The 16784-nt window shown below is 43.1% G+C and overlaps 2 protein-coding genes across 2 annotated transcripts; both read left to right on the forward strand.

Annotated features, from left to right (window-relative positions):
• Positions 1–5213: 5213 nt before the first annotated feature.
• On the forward strand, positions 5214–7655 carry LOC119743282. Its single transcript, XM_038219684.1, has one exon. The coding sequence runs from the start codon at positions 5214–5216 to the stop codon at positions 7653–7655; it is 2442 nt and encodes an 813-aa protein (XP_038075612.1).
• A 54-nt stretch (positions 7656–7709) lies between these two features.
• Positions 7710–10898, forward strand: LOC119743283. The gene has a single exon (XM_038219685.1). It carries the CDS (start codon positions 7710–7712, stop codon positions 10896–10898), a length of 3189 nt encoding a protein of 1062 aa, XP_038075613.1.
• The last annotated feature ends 5886 nt before the right edge of the window (positions 10899–16784 follow it).

Below are 16784 nucleotides of genomic sequence, written 5' to 3' on the forward strand. Positions count from 1 at the left end.
CGATGAAGCTGGTTGCGTAGGCACTGGGGTAGGTGGAGGTGCGAATGTGTTAAATTTCTTTCTGGGTTTTGGAGTAGGTGGAATTCTTGACCGCAGAGCAGGCGCTGACATCAGCGAACCCCGATGTCCAATGTTGAGTGTCTCGAGTAGTGCATGTATTGAAGTTGTAACCGGGAGTTTCTCTCTCTCGTGTGTCGCTCGCTGGAGATCGCTGTCAATCTGGTCGACCTCTGACAAATCGCCATCAAAATCAATGAGGCTGACAGCCATGACGCCTAGGTAGGTGAAGTACTCCTTCACACTCTACAGATGATTGATGGTGACTGATGTCACTGCAACGCCAATCCCACCTCTGACACCAAATTTGAAGCGGTCCGCCGACCTTTCGTCCCTGCCTCCCGCCGGGAGATGCCGCCGGACGGACGCCGACAGGATAAGGCTTTCCCGACGAGCGGTTACCGGGAAACCCGGGACGTTACTTCGTTTAGAGGAAGTATACCCCCAGACATTGCAGTGGACCAGAGACACTCGCACTCAATCACTCTCACCCTATTAGGCTCAATAACTCACAGGAGACAATGATTAAGTCACAGTCCTCTTTATATAACTGAACAATGGTGATTTATTGTTTGCGCCTTAACAGGCGACTCCTATATAGGCGTCTATCGCTTACTCTAATGGAAACACAATGTTGGCTGCTTATTCTAACTCTTCCTGGCCAGTTAACTCACCAACTAGTGATGTAAAGGCAGCCCGTCCGGTGGTTCCCTCTTCTGGATTAACTCGCTAGCGGATAACCAATCGCAGCGCTGTCAGACCTGAATGCAACTGACTGACGACTCACTCAAGAACTAACTTGTGTCATGCGCTTCTGCTCGCGACCCCACTTGTGACTGACTGAGTGAGATATGCTGCGTCCGAATGTTTCGGCTGTGGCTGCTGGCTGCGTCTGCGGCTGTGGACGCGGCTAAACGCACGCAGCCAATGGATCATTCGGACGCGGCTGCGGCCGCGCCGCGCCCTCAATCGTTCATTTAAAACCAATTTGTAGCCAGGCCAGCCGGCGCGCCTGCAGGTTGTATAATTAGTGGACCTTTCAAGTTCGTCGACGCGTCCGTCCCGTGCATTCTCTAGTCCCTTAGTTGTATTTGTGTTGTTGGCTCATTGATGGGCCGAAAGGATGTATAAACTCAAAGAAATATATGTATGCAAAAAAAATAACGCAAAAGAACAAATTTTATGGCAACTTTTGCGGCTTGATATGGAGCAGGAAATCACCAGAGAAATTGCTCAGACACATCCTTGAAATCAAAGACTCTTGGGCTTCTTGGGCCGAACATTGGCGTATGCAGGTTTTGAGTCTGGGATGGACACAAAGTGGGGGAAAATCTGAACATTTTCAAATCTACAAAGGGGGAGGGATGGGCCGGTATCAAGAGGTCAGTAACTGCCAAAAAATATTCAATGTCAACAGTTTTCTTTAATGTGGTATTAAACAAGAAAACAAATATTTGAAGTAATTATATTATTATGTACAATCAATAAAATTATTCCAGCTGAGCAATAGTACATAGTAATTATAGATGGGTATAATGTCCAGATAATTTTTTTTTTTAGAACATTTAAATGCATTTGCCTTGCTAACTATAGTGGCAGTTATTAAAACTGCAGCCATTCTTGATGTCCTTGAGGGCCAAGTTTTGATGGTCTGCTCTTAAAAGACCTTTTTCCTTCAGCAGCCATCTTGAGGGTTTTTTACCCATGCAGATCACTGTAGAACCAAATTATGCACCTCAAAGATGGCTGCATTGCAACAGATCTATTGCTTGAAATTAAAAACAAAGGGTCCAAGAAACTAATATTACACTGGAGCATATTAGCAAACACCGATTCCTCTGAAATGTATTTAAAAAAAAAAGGTATGAGACATATCCCTTTTTAGTAAAACTGTTTTTCGAGGCGCACTTTTTTAACCTTTAAAATGTTTCATGTTTTTCCAGACAACTGAGGGTGCTGTTGCCGTGATGTCACTGTCGGAACACACTCTTCAAAGAACCCCAAATTCTGCTTATTAAAACATTCGTGCAGAGTGTGCTCATTGTCTTACTGTTATAAATTGAAATATCAATGAACCAATGAAAGCAAAAGTTAAATTATCAAATAATTATGAATATTTACTTATTTCTATGATAGTTTGGCAGTAAGAAGCCTTCCAAACAAGAACAAGAAGGACTGGTTTTGAGTTGAGTAAAGAGCATAGTTAGTTTCCTAGTCCCTCAGCCTTCCATTTTGTTCACTGATCAAATTAATCAGCTGATAACTTTTCGTCTTTTCTTGTGGTGGGCCATGGCATGGAGCTCCATGGTCAGGGCCACTTTCGCCAAATGCTGCTTCTTTGTCTGGGAATTCTTCATCAAGGGATGATACCAGGCATGGCGGGGTCATCATGGGATGCTCACCAAGAATCTTGTCCACATCCTTAAAAAGACCAGAAGATGGGTCTACATAGTGTGTCACTGCTTTCCATCCCTGTTCCTATGGGAGGATGCTTTAATGCCTGGAGAGAAAAGTAGAAACAGGGCATGGATTATTCAAGTCATCAATCTTTTTAGACAAAAATAATTCAGTAAATAGTACAGGAAAAGGCTTGGTTACTGATAATTGGCAAAATGCAATTATAAAGCATGACTCAGCTTTGAAACCCTTTTTAGTGCTTCATAAATGTTAAAACAATTCTTACACGAAATTAAAAACAAAGGGTCCAAGAAACTAATATTACACTGGAGCATATTAGCAAACACCGATTCCTCTGAAATGTATTAAAAAAAAAGTATGAGACATATCCCTTTTTAGTAAAACTGTTTTTCGAGGCGCACTTTTTTAACCTTTAAAATGTTTCATGTTTTTCCAGACAACTGAGGGTGCTGTTGCCGTGATGTCACTGTCGGAACACACTCTTCAAAGAACCCCAAATTCTGCTTATTAAAACATTCGTGCAGAGTGTGCTCATTGTCTTACTGTTATAAATTGAAATATCAATGAACCAATGAAAGCAAAAGTTAAATTATCAAATAATTATGAATATTTACTTATTTCTATGATAGTTTGGCAGTAAGAAGCCTTCCAAACAAGAACAAGAAGGACTGGTTTTGAGTTGAGTAAAGAGCATAGTTAGTTTCCTAGTCCCTCAGCCTTCCATTTTGTTCACTGATCAAATTAATCAGCTGATAACTTTTCGTCTTTTCTTGTGGTGGGCCATGGCATGGAGCTCCATGGTCAGGGCCACTTTCGCCAAATGCTGCTTCTTTGTCTGGGAATTCTTCATCAAGGGATGATACCAGGCATGGCGGGGTCATCATGGGATGCTCACCAAGAATCTTGTCCACATCCTTAAAAAGACCAGAAGATGGGTCTACATAGTGTGTCACTGCTTTCCATCCCTGTTCCTATGGGAGGATGCTTTAATGCCTGGAGAGAAAAGTAGAAACAGGGCATGGATTATTCAAGTCATCAATCTTTTTAGACAAAAATAATTCAGTAAATAGTACAGGAAAAGGCTTGGTTACTGATAATTGGCAAAATGCAATTATAAAGCATGACTCAGCTTTGAAACCCTTTTTAGTGCTTCATAAATGTTAAAACAATTCTTGCAAGGGGTATTGGTCGTAATTATTTGATAAAGACAATGAGTTCAAGTAATGCCTTTAAGTTTGGCATGGTGCACCTGGTGGAGACTGCCAGAGACTGATGATGCAAGGTTTAGAGGGGAATCTTGGGGAGGGGGTAGGGGTTGACACTTTCCCCGACCATTTTTTTTTGCAGTTGTAGAGCCTCACCAGTTGGCAATGAAAGTTCAAATTATCAGCAAAAAGATCTGGAGAAATGATTTTTTTTTTATTCCAAGTGGAGAACAAATGAAAACGACTGTTTTAAATACAATATAGATGTACATGTACGTCCCCATTTCCTGCACTGAAAATTAAATTTTAAAAAATTTAGAGTGCCCCTAGTGCTGCTTGAGGTCCAATCCTGACCGATTCCCCAAATTCAACCTGCTAATATTCAAGGAGGTGTCAACCTTGCAAATGTGTCAAGAAATATCACAATATCACTTTGAAGTGTCATATTTTTTTTTAAGCTGAATGTCAAACCATGGTCTAACAGTGTTTTGTTGAGTCTTGCAACCTTATTTGCTTATAGGAATGGGGTTCTAAAGATTACTGATCACTGGATTTGGAAAACAGTCACATCAGTAATTCATAAATATGATAATCGTGATAATTAGGGCATATCAGCAGGTAGGCTAGGCCTACACGTCAATGTTAAAAATTGTGGAAAGAATGTTGCATTCTGATGCTGCTTTTTTCTTCATATTCAATGAACGTCAGTCATTGCAAAAATGATGACAAGAGTACTAAGACAAAAATCTGAGATGGAGAAACATTTCCAATTTTGTCAGGAAATGGGCCTAGCCAAAACCTGGCTTAAACTAGCTAAGTTACTTAGAAAATGTTCTTCAGACCATACTAGACATAATCATGACTGTTGTTGAGGCCAGTCTTCTGCGCGCTTCTGGTTTGCGTACTGCGCGCACTTACGCGTTCTTAATCAGTTTCAAATGTTACGCGTGGCAACTACTTGTTTTCAGTTCGTTCGCCACGGCCAGCTAGACATCAATTTTCTTTTACCGTTCTCTATTGTTCTCTCTCATTTTCATGGAGTTGTTCATTTTCTAAGTTGAATCTACATGTACATCTGTGATGCCTGTTCTGAGGTATGTAATGACACCTGCAGTATGAACAATAAACCAACTGTTACTCATATAGACAGGTTTCTAGCATCGATAATTCTAGAAACTATAGGTCCGATTGAGATCGCGTTATTGGAAATCGGCGGCCTGTGGCAAAATGTGGGGAAATAGAATTTGAACCCTACATTTTAGTAAAAGAAAATTGATTATGAACTGTAGATCTACTGAATGTGCTACCCAGTTTCTTCGTGAACATTTGTAGAGTGTAGCTATAGAACTTTGAAGTAGAATTACTGCGGGTTCCCTGTATTTCTTCACCCGTACCGGACAATTTCGGGCATCGATAAATCGTCTTGCCTCAGTGATGATGTCGCCATAGAGGGCGCTATATATTTACCTACCGGTTTTATGATGCCGTAATATCATTTCTGTTATATTTCACGTCGGAGAACATCAAAGAATGATGGATGCCAAAGATAGTGTTTCTCAAATTTCACCCATGAGTAACCGAACATCAAGTACAGTTCATGTGAAAGCAGCCGCAAAACGAGCTGAACTGTTATGTAGGCAACGTCTACTGACAAAGAAACAAGAATTAGAATCTAGACATCTTGCTGTGCAACAAGCTAGGCAACAGGAAGAATTTAGACTGCAGAGAGAAAGGGAAAACTTCGACCTGCAGGTAGAAATAGAAGTTTCTGAAGCCAGCATTAGTGCTATAGAGCAATATGAAGATGAGTTTGATCAGAAAATCAGATTCAAGTTGCCCGACGAAATTCCTCATCCGGCGGCATGTGCAAGTTCTGTGTTGGGTGATAGAATTGAAGCTGGAGCATCTGAAAAGGTCTCTTCAAATGAAGAGCCCAACAAGATTGAAAATCCTTGGTCGATACCGCAAGACTTTCAAGTTAAAGTAGATGAAGTCGAAAACCGGATGCCAGAATTGACTCCGCAGGTGAATATAGGCCAGCTACACAAAGATTGTGCTCAGCTGGATCACCATGTGCCTGAGCCAACTACAGCACAACGGTATCAACCACATTTGCAGCCCATTTCCGATATCGGTGAGCTGACGCAACTTTTGATCAAGCAACAAGTTAGAGCTGCGTTACCAGCACAACAGATAGAAACCTTCAATGGTGATACACTGAAGTACACAAGATTCGTCAAGTCCTTTGAGTTCGGTGTCGAAGACAAGACCACAGACGGTAGAGATAGACTGAATTATCTTTGCCAATATACCTCCGGAGAGCCCAACACTCTGGTAAGCAGTTGTTTACATTACCATGATGCTGAAGAGGGCTACAGCAAGGCTAAAGAGTTGCTAGCCAAAAGATACGGCAACAGTCACAAGATTGCTCAAGCGGTTTTAAACAAAGCCAATAATTGGCCTGACATCAGAGCAGAAGATGCTACCGGCCTGAATAAGTTTTCGATATTCTTATCGGAGTGCAAGAACATGACAAAGTCTGTCAGCGCTCTCAGTGAATTAAACCACACCCAGAGCATCCAGATGTTGGTCGAGAAACTTCCGTACAGACTGCGCAGCATGTGGAGAAACAAAGTGTATGAAGTGGAAGAAGAGAAAAAGAGATGCATTGTCCTGGACGATCTGGTGAGTTTCGTAGATCGACACTCTCAGATACTCTCCAACCCAACGTTTGGAAGGCTACGTGAGACTCCCCACCTAGGCAAGAATAACATTGGAGAGAAGAACAAAAGAGTTCAAGTCAAGAAAGAGGCATTTGGCACCGCTGTGAATAGCCATGCAGAGAAAGCAAGGCAGAAGAAGTCTTGTCAATTCTGTGGCGGTAACTCCCATCACGCTACATTAGAATGCATGAAATTCGCGCAGCTGAGTTGGAAGGACAAGTCGTCATTCTGTTTCAAACACGGATTGTGTTTTGGCTGCCTGGGGGTCGGTCATACGAAATCAAGCTGTAAACAGAGAGAGTTAAGTAAATGCAGCAAATGTCCAGGCAACCATCCAACAGTTCTGCATAATGATGAGAAAATCACTAAGACGTCCCACCCAGCGCAGAACTCTCAGACCCAAGTTACAACGGGGTGTGCAGGTGTACTAGGGGCTGGGGCGAATTTGCACGCATCTGGCAGTCCTCGAATGGCTATCGTACCCGTCTTAGTAAAGGCATCTTCAAGTCATGAATGCATTGCCACGTACGCATTTCTAGACAACGGATGTGGAGCAGTTTTCGCAGACAGCGAGATTTGCAGAGCACTGAAGGTGAGAACAAGGAAGAGAAGTATAATACTGAAAACCTTGAATTCAGAAGAAGTTGTCGACTCTGCTATCGTGATAGATAGACTCCAGTTGGGAGGGATGATAGAGGAGAACAGCTTCATCGACCTACCTGATGTGTATGTCAAGAATGACATTCCTGTGTCGCCAGAAGACATGGTAACGAAAGATGATCTGCAGGGATGGACCCACCTGTCACACATACAACTACCACAACTGTGCAGCCCAGCGATTCCAAGGGTAACCCTAATCATAGGTATGAACGTACCAGCTGCTACAACACCAATTGAGGTCATCAGAGGCAACTCGGGAGATCCTTATGGTGTTAAGACCCCTGTGGGATGGGTCATCTATGGAGTGCCCGGCAGACCCAAATCCCAACTTGATGCGAACTACATCAACGTACTAGATGGCTTGACCAACCTGGAAGATCAATACAAGCACTACATGAACTTAGACTTCAATGAAAGGTTGGGTGAAAGCCAAGATGAAAGTGCACTGTCAAAGGAAGACATGCGCTTCTTAGACATTGTCAAAGAAACTACAGAGTTTCAAGGCGGTCACTATCAGATGGCACTACCACTACAGCGACCCACAGTAAGAATGCCTGACAACCGCTCGCTGGCAGAAAAGAGAGCTGTTTAACTGAAGCGGAAGTTCGATAAGAACCAAGAGTTCAAAGAGAAATATGTGCAAGCTATGGAAGATACCATAGGCAAGGGTTATGTTGAAAAGGTTCCCGACAGCCAGAAGTTCAGAAGTGATGGTAAAGTCTGGTTCATCCCACATCACGGTGTTTACCAAGTTCAGAAGCAGAAGATGAGAGTGGTGTACGACTGCGCCGCAGAGTATGGTGGTGTTTCCCTGAACCGACAGCTGTTACAAGGGCCAGACATGACCAATGGTCTCACAGGTGTGCTGATGAGATTCAGACAAGAACCAGTTGCCGTCAAAGCTGACATTGAGGCAATGTTCTACCAAGTGAGGGTGAGATCGGAAGATAGAGATCTCCTAAGATTCCTATGGTGGCCAGGTGGAGATCTGAGTCGTGAATTAGAAGAGTATAGAATGACAGTGCACGTCTTTGGTGCAGCATCGTCTCCCAGCTGTGCCAATTATGCACTACGTAGGACAGCTACAGACAACGAACAGCGCTATCGCTCGGAAGTTACGAATGCTGTCAGGAAGAATTTCTACGTCGATGACTTTTGCAAGTCAGTACCAGATAAAGAAGAGGCCAAGGTCATCTCGAGGGAAGTGACAGACCTGTTAGCTGAGGGTGGATTCAGACTCACCAAGTGGGTCAGCAATCAGCGAGAAGTCTTACGGTCGATTCCTAGGGAAGAATGGTCTAAGGAGGTAAAAGGCCTGCAGATTGATCAAGATGTTCTTCCACCAGATAAAACTCTCGGAGTCTTGTGGTGTATGGAGAGCGACACCTTCGGCTTCGAGATCAATGTGAAAGATCGTGAACCCACACGTCGTGGTATACTATCCATTGTGAGTTCAGTTTATGATCCGTTGGGAATGGTCAGTGCTGCCATTATGCCTGCCAAGTTGCTGCTTCAGGATCTATGCAGATTGAAGTTGAACTGGGATGAGAAGATTCCTCAAGAACACCTGCACAAATGGAACCTTTGGCTGATGGACCTACCCAAACTAGAATGCATCTCAGTAGATAGATGCTTCAAGCCTGAAGGCTTTCAGGATCCTGTTAGTGTGCAGATCCATCACTTTGCCGATGCCAGTGAGAAAGGGTATGGCGTCGTCAGCTACCTGAGACTACAGAACAGATATGGAGATGTTCATTGCTCCTTTGTTACATCCAAATCAAGAGTGACCCCGTTGAAGCAGCAATCCATACCCAGACTTGAACTTACAGCAGCCACTGTAGCAGTGAGAGTACACAACTCGATAGTTAGAGAGCTGGAGATCCCTGTTGACCAGACTTTCTTCTGGACAGACAGTATGACCGTCATCAAGTATATCTGCAATGAGACGACAAGGTTCAAGTCTTTCGTGGCTAATCGACTTACAGTGATAAGGGACAGTTCTCATCCATGTCAGTGTAAGTATGTGAGATCAGAACAGAATCCAGCAGACGACTGTTCAAGGGGACTTCCCATCGACAAGTTCATTGCCAATAGGAGATGGTTCCGAGGACCAGAGTTTCTCTGGCATGCAGAAGCAGATTGGCCTTCAACTTGCGTGACCGAGGAGCCAGAAGTAGATCGGGACCCAGAAGTAAAGCGTGTCATGGCGGCGGTTCCGATTGAAAATCTGCTGAGTCGGTCAAATGCAGTTAAGAAGCTGATAGAATACTACTCAGATTGGAATCGTCTGAGGAGAGCTGCAGCATGGTGGCTACGGTTAAAGAGAATCCTGAGAAAGAGAAGCAAAGAAGAATTCAAACATGACGCTGTGAACAACCTCACAGTGGAAGAAATAGAAGAAGCTGAAGTGAGTATCTTGAGATGGGTTCAACATGAGGCATTTCCTCACCAGATAAAGAGGCTTCAAGAAATGAATGATGGCCCTCAAGATCTCACAAGGGAATCTCCAAAACAGCAGAAAGTGGATAAGCTGTTAGACCAGTTAGACCCAGTGATGCACAAGAGCTTGATGAGGGTCGGCGGTAGGTTACAAGCCGCTCAACTCCCAGAGGAAGCCAAGCATCAGATAATCCTGCCACAAAGGTGCCACGTGACAGACCTGATTATGCAACATACACACCAAAAGATTCACCACCAAGGCAGAAATCATGTACTTGCAGAGCTGCGCCGGAGATATTGGATTTTGAAGGCAGGAGTGGTTTTGAAGAGTGTGTTGAAGAGGTGCGTGATTTGCAAGAAAGTCCAAGCTAAATTGGGTCAGCAGAAGATGGCAAACTTACCCGCTAACAGGCTGCTATCTGAGAAGCCAGCCTTCACTAGCACCGGAATAGATTACTTTGGCCCCTTCAATATCAAGCAGGGCCGCAACATAAAGAAGCGGTATGGAGTAGTATTTACCTGCTCGACCAGCCGAGCAGTTCACATTGAGATTGCAGAGAGCCTAGACACAAGCTCGTGCATAAATGCAGTGAGACGCTTCATTGCCAGAAGAGGAAATATAAAAGAGTTGATTTCCGACAATGGTACCAACCTCGTGGGTGCTCATGCAGAGTTGAAAAAGGCGATGAGCGAGTGGAATCATGAAACTCTCGAGAAATTCACAACTGATCGTGGTATCACCTGGAAGTTCAACCCGCCAGCAGCTTCACACTTTGGCGGCATCTGGGAACGCCAAATCCGTACCATTCGGAAGATACTACAAGCCATGTTGAATGAGCAGCATATGAGAGTGTGTAGAGATGAGGAACAGCTCAGGACCTTGATGTGTGAAGTTGAGTACACAATTAACAGTAGACCGTTAACCCATGCGTCTGATGATCCTAAGGATTTGAACGCCATCACTCCCAATGATTTGCTCTTGCTGAGACCGAGCAGTCTATACGTCGCACCACCTGGTGTTTTCTCAGAGAAAGATCAGTATGCGAAGAGGCGATGGCGCCAAATGCAGTATTTGGCAGATCTGTTCTGGAAGCGATGGTCTAGAGAATACCTGATGGATCTTCAACAGCGCCAAAAATGGTTGTACCCTCAGAGGAACCTACACCCTGGTGATGTGGTGTTAGTTGCTGACAATCAAGCACCGCGCAGTTCGTGGCCCCTTGGAATAGTGGAAAAAACCTTTCCTGACAAGAATGGATTGATCAGGAGTGCTGAGGTAAAAACAAGAACGGCTCTTCTGGTGAGACCGGTCACGAAGCTTTGCCTTCTCCTTGAGCAAGAAACTTCAGTTCTGAAGGATCACAATGAGCCATTGTGTAATGCACAACAGTTATAGACACTTTGAAGAGACGAGTCCCCGGCGTCTAAACTGGGACACCTAACTGCAGGGTTTACCCTAGAGTTGGGATGGGTTGCTGGGAACCCAAGTCAGATTAAAAGCAAGACTGACTTTAAGGGTCCTTTCAAGCTGTTGCTTAAGGATACCAACCAGACAGTGGATCTTCACAATGGAGACCTTCAATGTTCTACAGCCACCATTTCACCTGGAACACCTGTCAGTTCGATGCAGTGAGATTTAGTCTTCGCGGATGGAGCTGCAGGTTCTGAAGCCAAACTCTACTTGAAATCATCGCAAGACGATTCCGGACATTCGACGAAGTGTACTCATCCTAATGGAAGTCTCCGTGAATGTTATGTCTTTTAAAGTAATTTTAAGAATGTTCAGCATACGCTGTACAGTTATACTCTACTTGTTGAAAAGACATTGTTCTACTTAGTACAAGTGTTTGCCTTTTTCCAAGTTGTTAGATGTGTCCTTTTTGTTTTGATGAAATCTCACTTTCTTAAAGCTTTTCTTGTGAAGCATGCAAAGACTGTTGTTATGATAACTTATAAACTTGTTTGATGAGTCTTTATTCTTATTGCTACAGGGATGCATGAATAGACACCATTTGCTGGAGTTACACCTGTGTGCACTCTGTATTCAGTGCTTCGGTTGACAAGCATCTAGTATTCTACAGGTTTCTCTTTAAAGCAGAAACGATTGCTGCAACTAGTTCTATTTTTAAAAGTGCGTTTAAATTAGTGCCTGAGTCTTTTATAGTTTTCATGATTTGAGGTAATTGTATGTTCGTTACATAACAATTAAGGGGCTGGAATGTTGAGGCCAGTCTTCTGCGCGCTTCTGGTTTGCGTACTGCGCGCACTTACGCGTTCTTAATCAGTTTCAAATGTTACGCGTGGCAACTACTTGTTTTCAGTTCGTTCGCCACGGCCAGCTAGACAACAATTTTCTTTTACCGTTCTCTATTGTTCTCTCTCATTTTCATGGAGTTGTTCATTTTCTAAGTTGAATCTACATGTACATCTGTGATGCCTGTTCTGAGGTATGTAATGACACCTGCAGTATGAACAATAAACCAACTGTTACTCATATAGGCAGGTTTCTAGCATCGATAATTCTAGAAACTATAGGTCCGATTGAGATCGCGTTATTGGAAATCGGCGGCCTGTGGCAAAATGTGGGGAAATAGAATTTGAACCCTACACTGTGTAGGCCTACACAACCGCTGAAGTAGCGTCAGATTTCAACGTTGTTTCCAAAATTGTTAAAATTAATGTTTGTGCCTAAAATAATGTCCCCCCCCCCTCCTCTTTGTGTACACAGCCTATTGTAAATATGCACACAGAATGCAGGGACGTACCGCGGCGCCGGCGCCGTGTACACACGGTACGTTGCCAAAATAGGCCCTAAATTTCAAATGTAGGCTACAAGCCGTCATGAATGTAGAACCATTATTGCTACAAATGACAGAAAGTATTAAAAATTCCATTGCTCTAGGCTACTTACACTTAAAAAGATGGTTCTCCCCCAGCAGAAGCGAGTAGTAGTAGCGTCGTTAATACTGACGTAAGGAGTTTTCGTCGCCATTTTGTTTTATGCCAAAGTCAACTCTTCTTGATCTTGTGGCTTGAAATTTGTGACGTTGAAGCCGCAGCCGCAGCCGCAGCCAACAATTCGGACACGTCTAGAAAATGGCCGCCCTTAGCAACACCGTAGCAACAGCCGAAGCCGCAGCCGAAGCCGGTAATTCGGACACAGCCTACGTGTCACGCGCGCGGCTGACGCACCCTTTTATACCCGCGGGCAGCGCGTGTGCGCATTAACTGTAGAAGCGCGGAGACCATCGATGCGGGCACCAGTACCCTAGACTGGCACTCTGTCCAATGTTTCGTTACAGTATCAAAGAAATGGGGGACATCACGGCAGTAAAGTGTTCCATTCAGTGACCCGGCCGGGCAGAACACTTACTTGAAGAAGAGCGTGCAAAATATACAGTTTATGTCTTATTGTTTGTTCAGCCATGATCTTGCTACTGTATTTTCGTTGTAGGTTTAACGTTTTACGTCAAATAAAAGTGACTTTTTACTTTTTTACAGTTTGCTTTATAGCACACGCTCAGTGACAGAAGAGTCTTGCAAAACAAGTAAGTATAATCAGTTCATTGATGTATCCGGAGATCTCAATGCATTTTGGACAAGTATGTTGTTCTTGACCATTACCTGTGACTGAAAACAATGTACATTTAATGCTATTGTGTTTTGTACAGCATTAGTTTAAGCTGATTTTTGGGTTTTTTGTTTTTAGAGATGCATTTGATTTTTGGATATTCTTAGTTAATCTGACAGCAAGAGAAATTGCCTTAAAAAACCTTTTGGAATCTGTCAATACAGACTTAAATCTATTTAAAGAGACATTTTTTTGTGAGACTGGATTAATTCAAGTCAGTTTGTGGAAACATAATCATTTGCAACTTATGCTGCAGATAAGGCAAAATGTTATTCGGTTTGCTGTGTTTTGTTATAGCCTAGCTGTCGATCGAATAAAAAAACCGAACGAACCAAATACGGTCAATTCTCGGGGTGATTTTCTTAAGAAATCCGTGAACCAAAAATACTTTCATGTTAACATTTTGCACGTTAATTTTCCTATTCAAGGTTCTGAAGTCCGAGTCCGAGTCATTTGTCATCGCGACTCGAGTCAGAGTCCGAGTCACGGAAAATGGGACTCGAGTCCGAGTCCGAGTCACGAGTCATACATGTCTGGCACGTTCACACCGGTACCCGAGGACCCCGCTCAGTTTGGATTATTTGAAACTGACCAACCCCACTTAATATAATGCCCCCCCCCCCAGACAATGACCCCCCCCCCCCCCGGGCCCAAATGCCCTCATTTACACTTAAGTCTACTGGTGAACTGACCGGTTTAATGTGATCCGGTACCGGGGTGGCTGCCGTCGAAATGTCTGCCGTCGAAACAATTCGGCTACCTGCATTACTTTCTCTCTCACTGTTTCCTGCTGTTGATGAATGTTTCTGATTTTGCCTAAGGATAAATAGATTAATATTAACGAGGGTTATCAATTGCCTTTGCTAAACCAAATACAGTTTTAGACATTTTCCATTAAAATATAACTATAGTCTACCGTGATCCTCCTTAATTTTGGGTGTCTCTGAAGTCAAAACCGTGTGAGGCAACAAGACAAACCAAAACACAAAATGAGCAAAAACTATTGTTGGTTATTTGTAACTTAACACTATACCAGTTAAGCTAAAGTCACTATTATACAAATATTGAATGCTTCGAGTGGTGTAGTAAAACTAGCCTCCCGAGGTGATCCATGGACATTCTATTTTCCCGAGGCGAAGCCGAGGGAAAATAGAATGGTCCATGAATCATCGAGGGAGGCTAGTTTTACTTCACCACGAGATAAAGCATTCAATATTTGTTTTATAACACTTCACCCTCAGATTCTGCTTAGTTTTAATATTTTAAATTATTTAAATCTGAACACAGTTGAAATAAACTTCAATTTCAATACAAAATTGGTGGAAAATTTATTTCTCTCTTCCAAACTACCCCTTCGCGAAATGTTTGAACCCAAATCTGTGGCGCGCTCTCTTTGGAACAAAACGCGCAACGCGCACACCAGTATGCATTTGCACACGAATACCGCGCCGTGGAAATAGAACTTTGGTTGCTAATGGTATAGATAGAACTTTGGTTGCTATGGGTACAGTACTTTTGGCCGTGCACAGAAAGATAGCAAACTTAGAAAGTATCATGTGACTCGCTCTCGGCCAATCAAGACACAGAATCTGCGGGTGAGGTGTTATAAATAGAAATATGCTGGAGGTCGCTATATATGCAATAATATAATGTTTAAAACAACTATATCGATCGAGCCACTGCTGTAGTGGCTCGATTTATAGTGTAGTGGATATTATAACACCTCCCCCACAGATTCTTTGTCTTGATTGGCCGAGAGCGAGTCACATGAAACTTTCTATTTTTTCTATCTTTCTGTGCACCGCTAAAAGTACTATACCCGCAGCCACCAAAGTACATTGTACTATACCATTAGCAACCAAAGTACTATTTCCACGTTGCGGTATTTGTGTGCAAATGCATGCTGGTGTGCGCGTTGAGTGTTGCACGCAGCGCGTTTTGTTCCAAAGAGAGCGCGCCACAGAGTTGGGTTCAAACATTTCGCGAAGGGGTAGTTTGGAAGAGAGAAATACATTCTCCTCCAGTTTTGCATTGAAATTGAGGTTTATTTCAACTGTGTTCAGATTTAAATAATTTAAATATTATAACCAAGCAGAATCTGTGGGTGAAGTGTTCTAAAACAAATATTGAATGCTTTGTCTCGTGGTGAAGTAAAACTAGCCTCCCTCGGTGATCCATGGAGCATTCTATTTTCCCTCGTCCATGGATCACCTTGGGAGGCTAGTTTTACTACACCACTCGAAGCATTCAATATTTGTATACTATGATGAATTATAAAACTGGTGGTGCGAGTTCGATTCCCGGTGGAACCTTTTTTTAATTTCTTCTTCTTTATTTTTTTTTTCTCTTAAAAAGGTTTGTTATTCATTTGGAACATTTTTCTTTTACCAATATGTGGTTTGGAGGATTTTTTTTTTAAGGGAAAATAAAGTGCGAGAACCTGACTTGTAACACAATGTACTTCGAACTAACAGCGTGTGGTACGGAAAACATAGGCGCAGCCGGGCCCGGGCCCTTAAAATGCGGGGGATCATACGGTCCGACCTCGCAGGACTCCTGTGACGTTTTGTGTCCGGAGGATCACAAGTGCTTCCTCTTCCCCCGCCATTACCTGTGATTTATCCGTTTTTGTACTGACTCTTTTTCCCACACTTGAACTAAACCACAGAGACTTTTCACTCATCAGTCATCGAACCCCATGTGTAGACGAAGCACACACAAAGTGTATCTTAGCTACACAGTGACGTTAATGGTGCAAAGGGCACACGAGTGCTGTAGGCACCAGTCTAACCTACATCAACAACAACAACAACAAAGCATTCATTCTCGGTGAAGACACACCCTGCTACACCAGACTTGCCCACCGCTCCCAACCCATTTAAATTAACTTAATTAATAATGAAAATCAGTTCAGGGGGAGTGCACCTCCGGCGAGGGTCCGGGTTGCACCCACGTTTCCCCCAAGGGGGGTTTTCGTGGCCACCGAGTAGCAGGCCAAAACCTGTTATATACGCCGACACTCGGCATCGAACCGATAACAATTAAAAATAATTAAAAATCACTTACAAATATTTCTATCAACAAATAAATTAAATACATAAATAATACTCATTAAATAGTCTTAACAGGACTCAACATGACTTTATTCTTCGATTCGGCTATTTGTTGCCAAAAAAATTGCCGATTTGCGGCTATTTGCACAACAGTTGTCGCTTTAAATCCAGGCACTGAAAAATATTCTCTTTGAAAATGTTTGGTAACGTTCCATTGTTTGAAGGAACATATGTTTATAAACAGACGTATTTGTTCGTCATTGTTACCCGTACTGTTGGGTGGTCTTTTCACTTTTCCTCTACAGAAATGTGGAACAACTATACATCTACCCTCCGCGACTCATCCCTCCGTGAACTAGCAAACAGCACACTGCCGTCTCTCTTGATGTCAGCAAAGGCCGAATCCACCACGACTTAGTACAAGGCTTCTTGGACAAAGTGGGAGACCTGGGCTTCATCAAAACCAGAGATTTAATACCAAGTTCGCTCCATAAAATTTGGCATGCCTTGTTTGCATGATATTTAATGTTTGTTTAATTCCATTCGTAAACAACAGAGTTATTCAGGATCAAATGTAGGACATGACATCAGACATCGT

Source organism: Patiria miniata, unplaced genomic scaffold (assembly GCF_015706575.1).
Source record: "Patiria miniata isolate m_02_andy unplaced genomic scaffold, ASM1570657v1 HiC_scaffold_6, whole genome shotgun sequence".
Taxonomy (NCBI): domain Eukaryota; kingdom Metazoa; phylum Echinodermata; class Asteroidea; order Valvatida; family Asterinidae; genus Patiria; species Patiria miniata.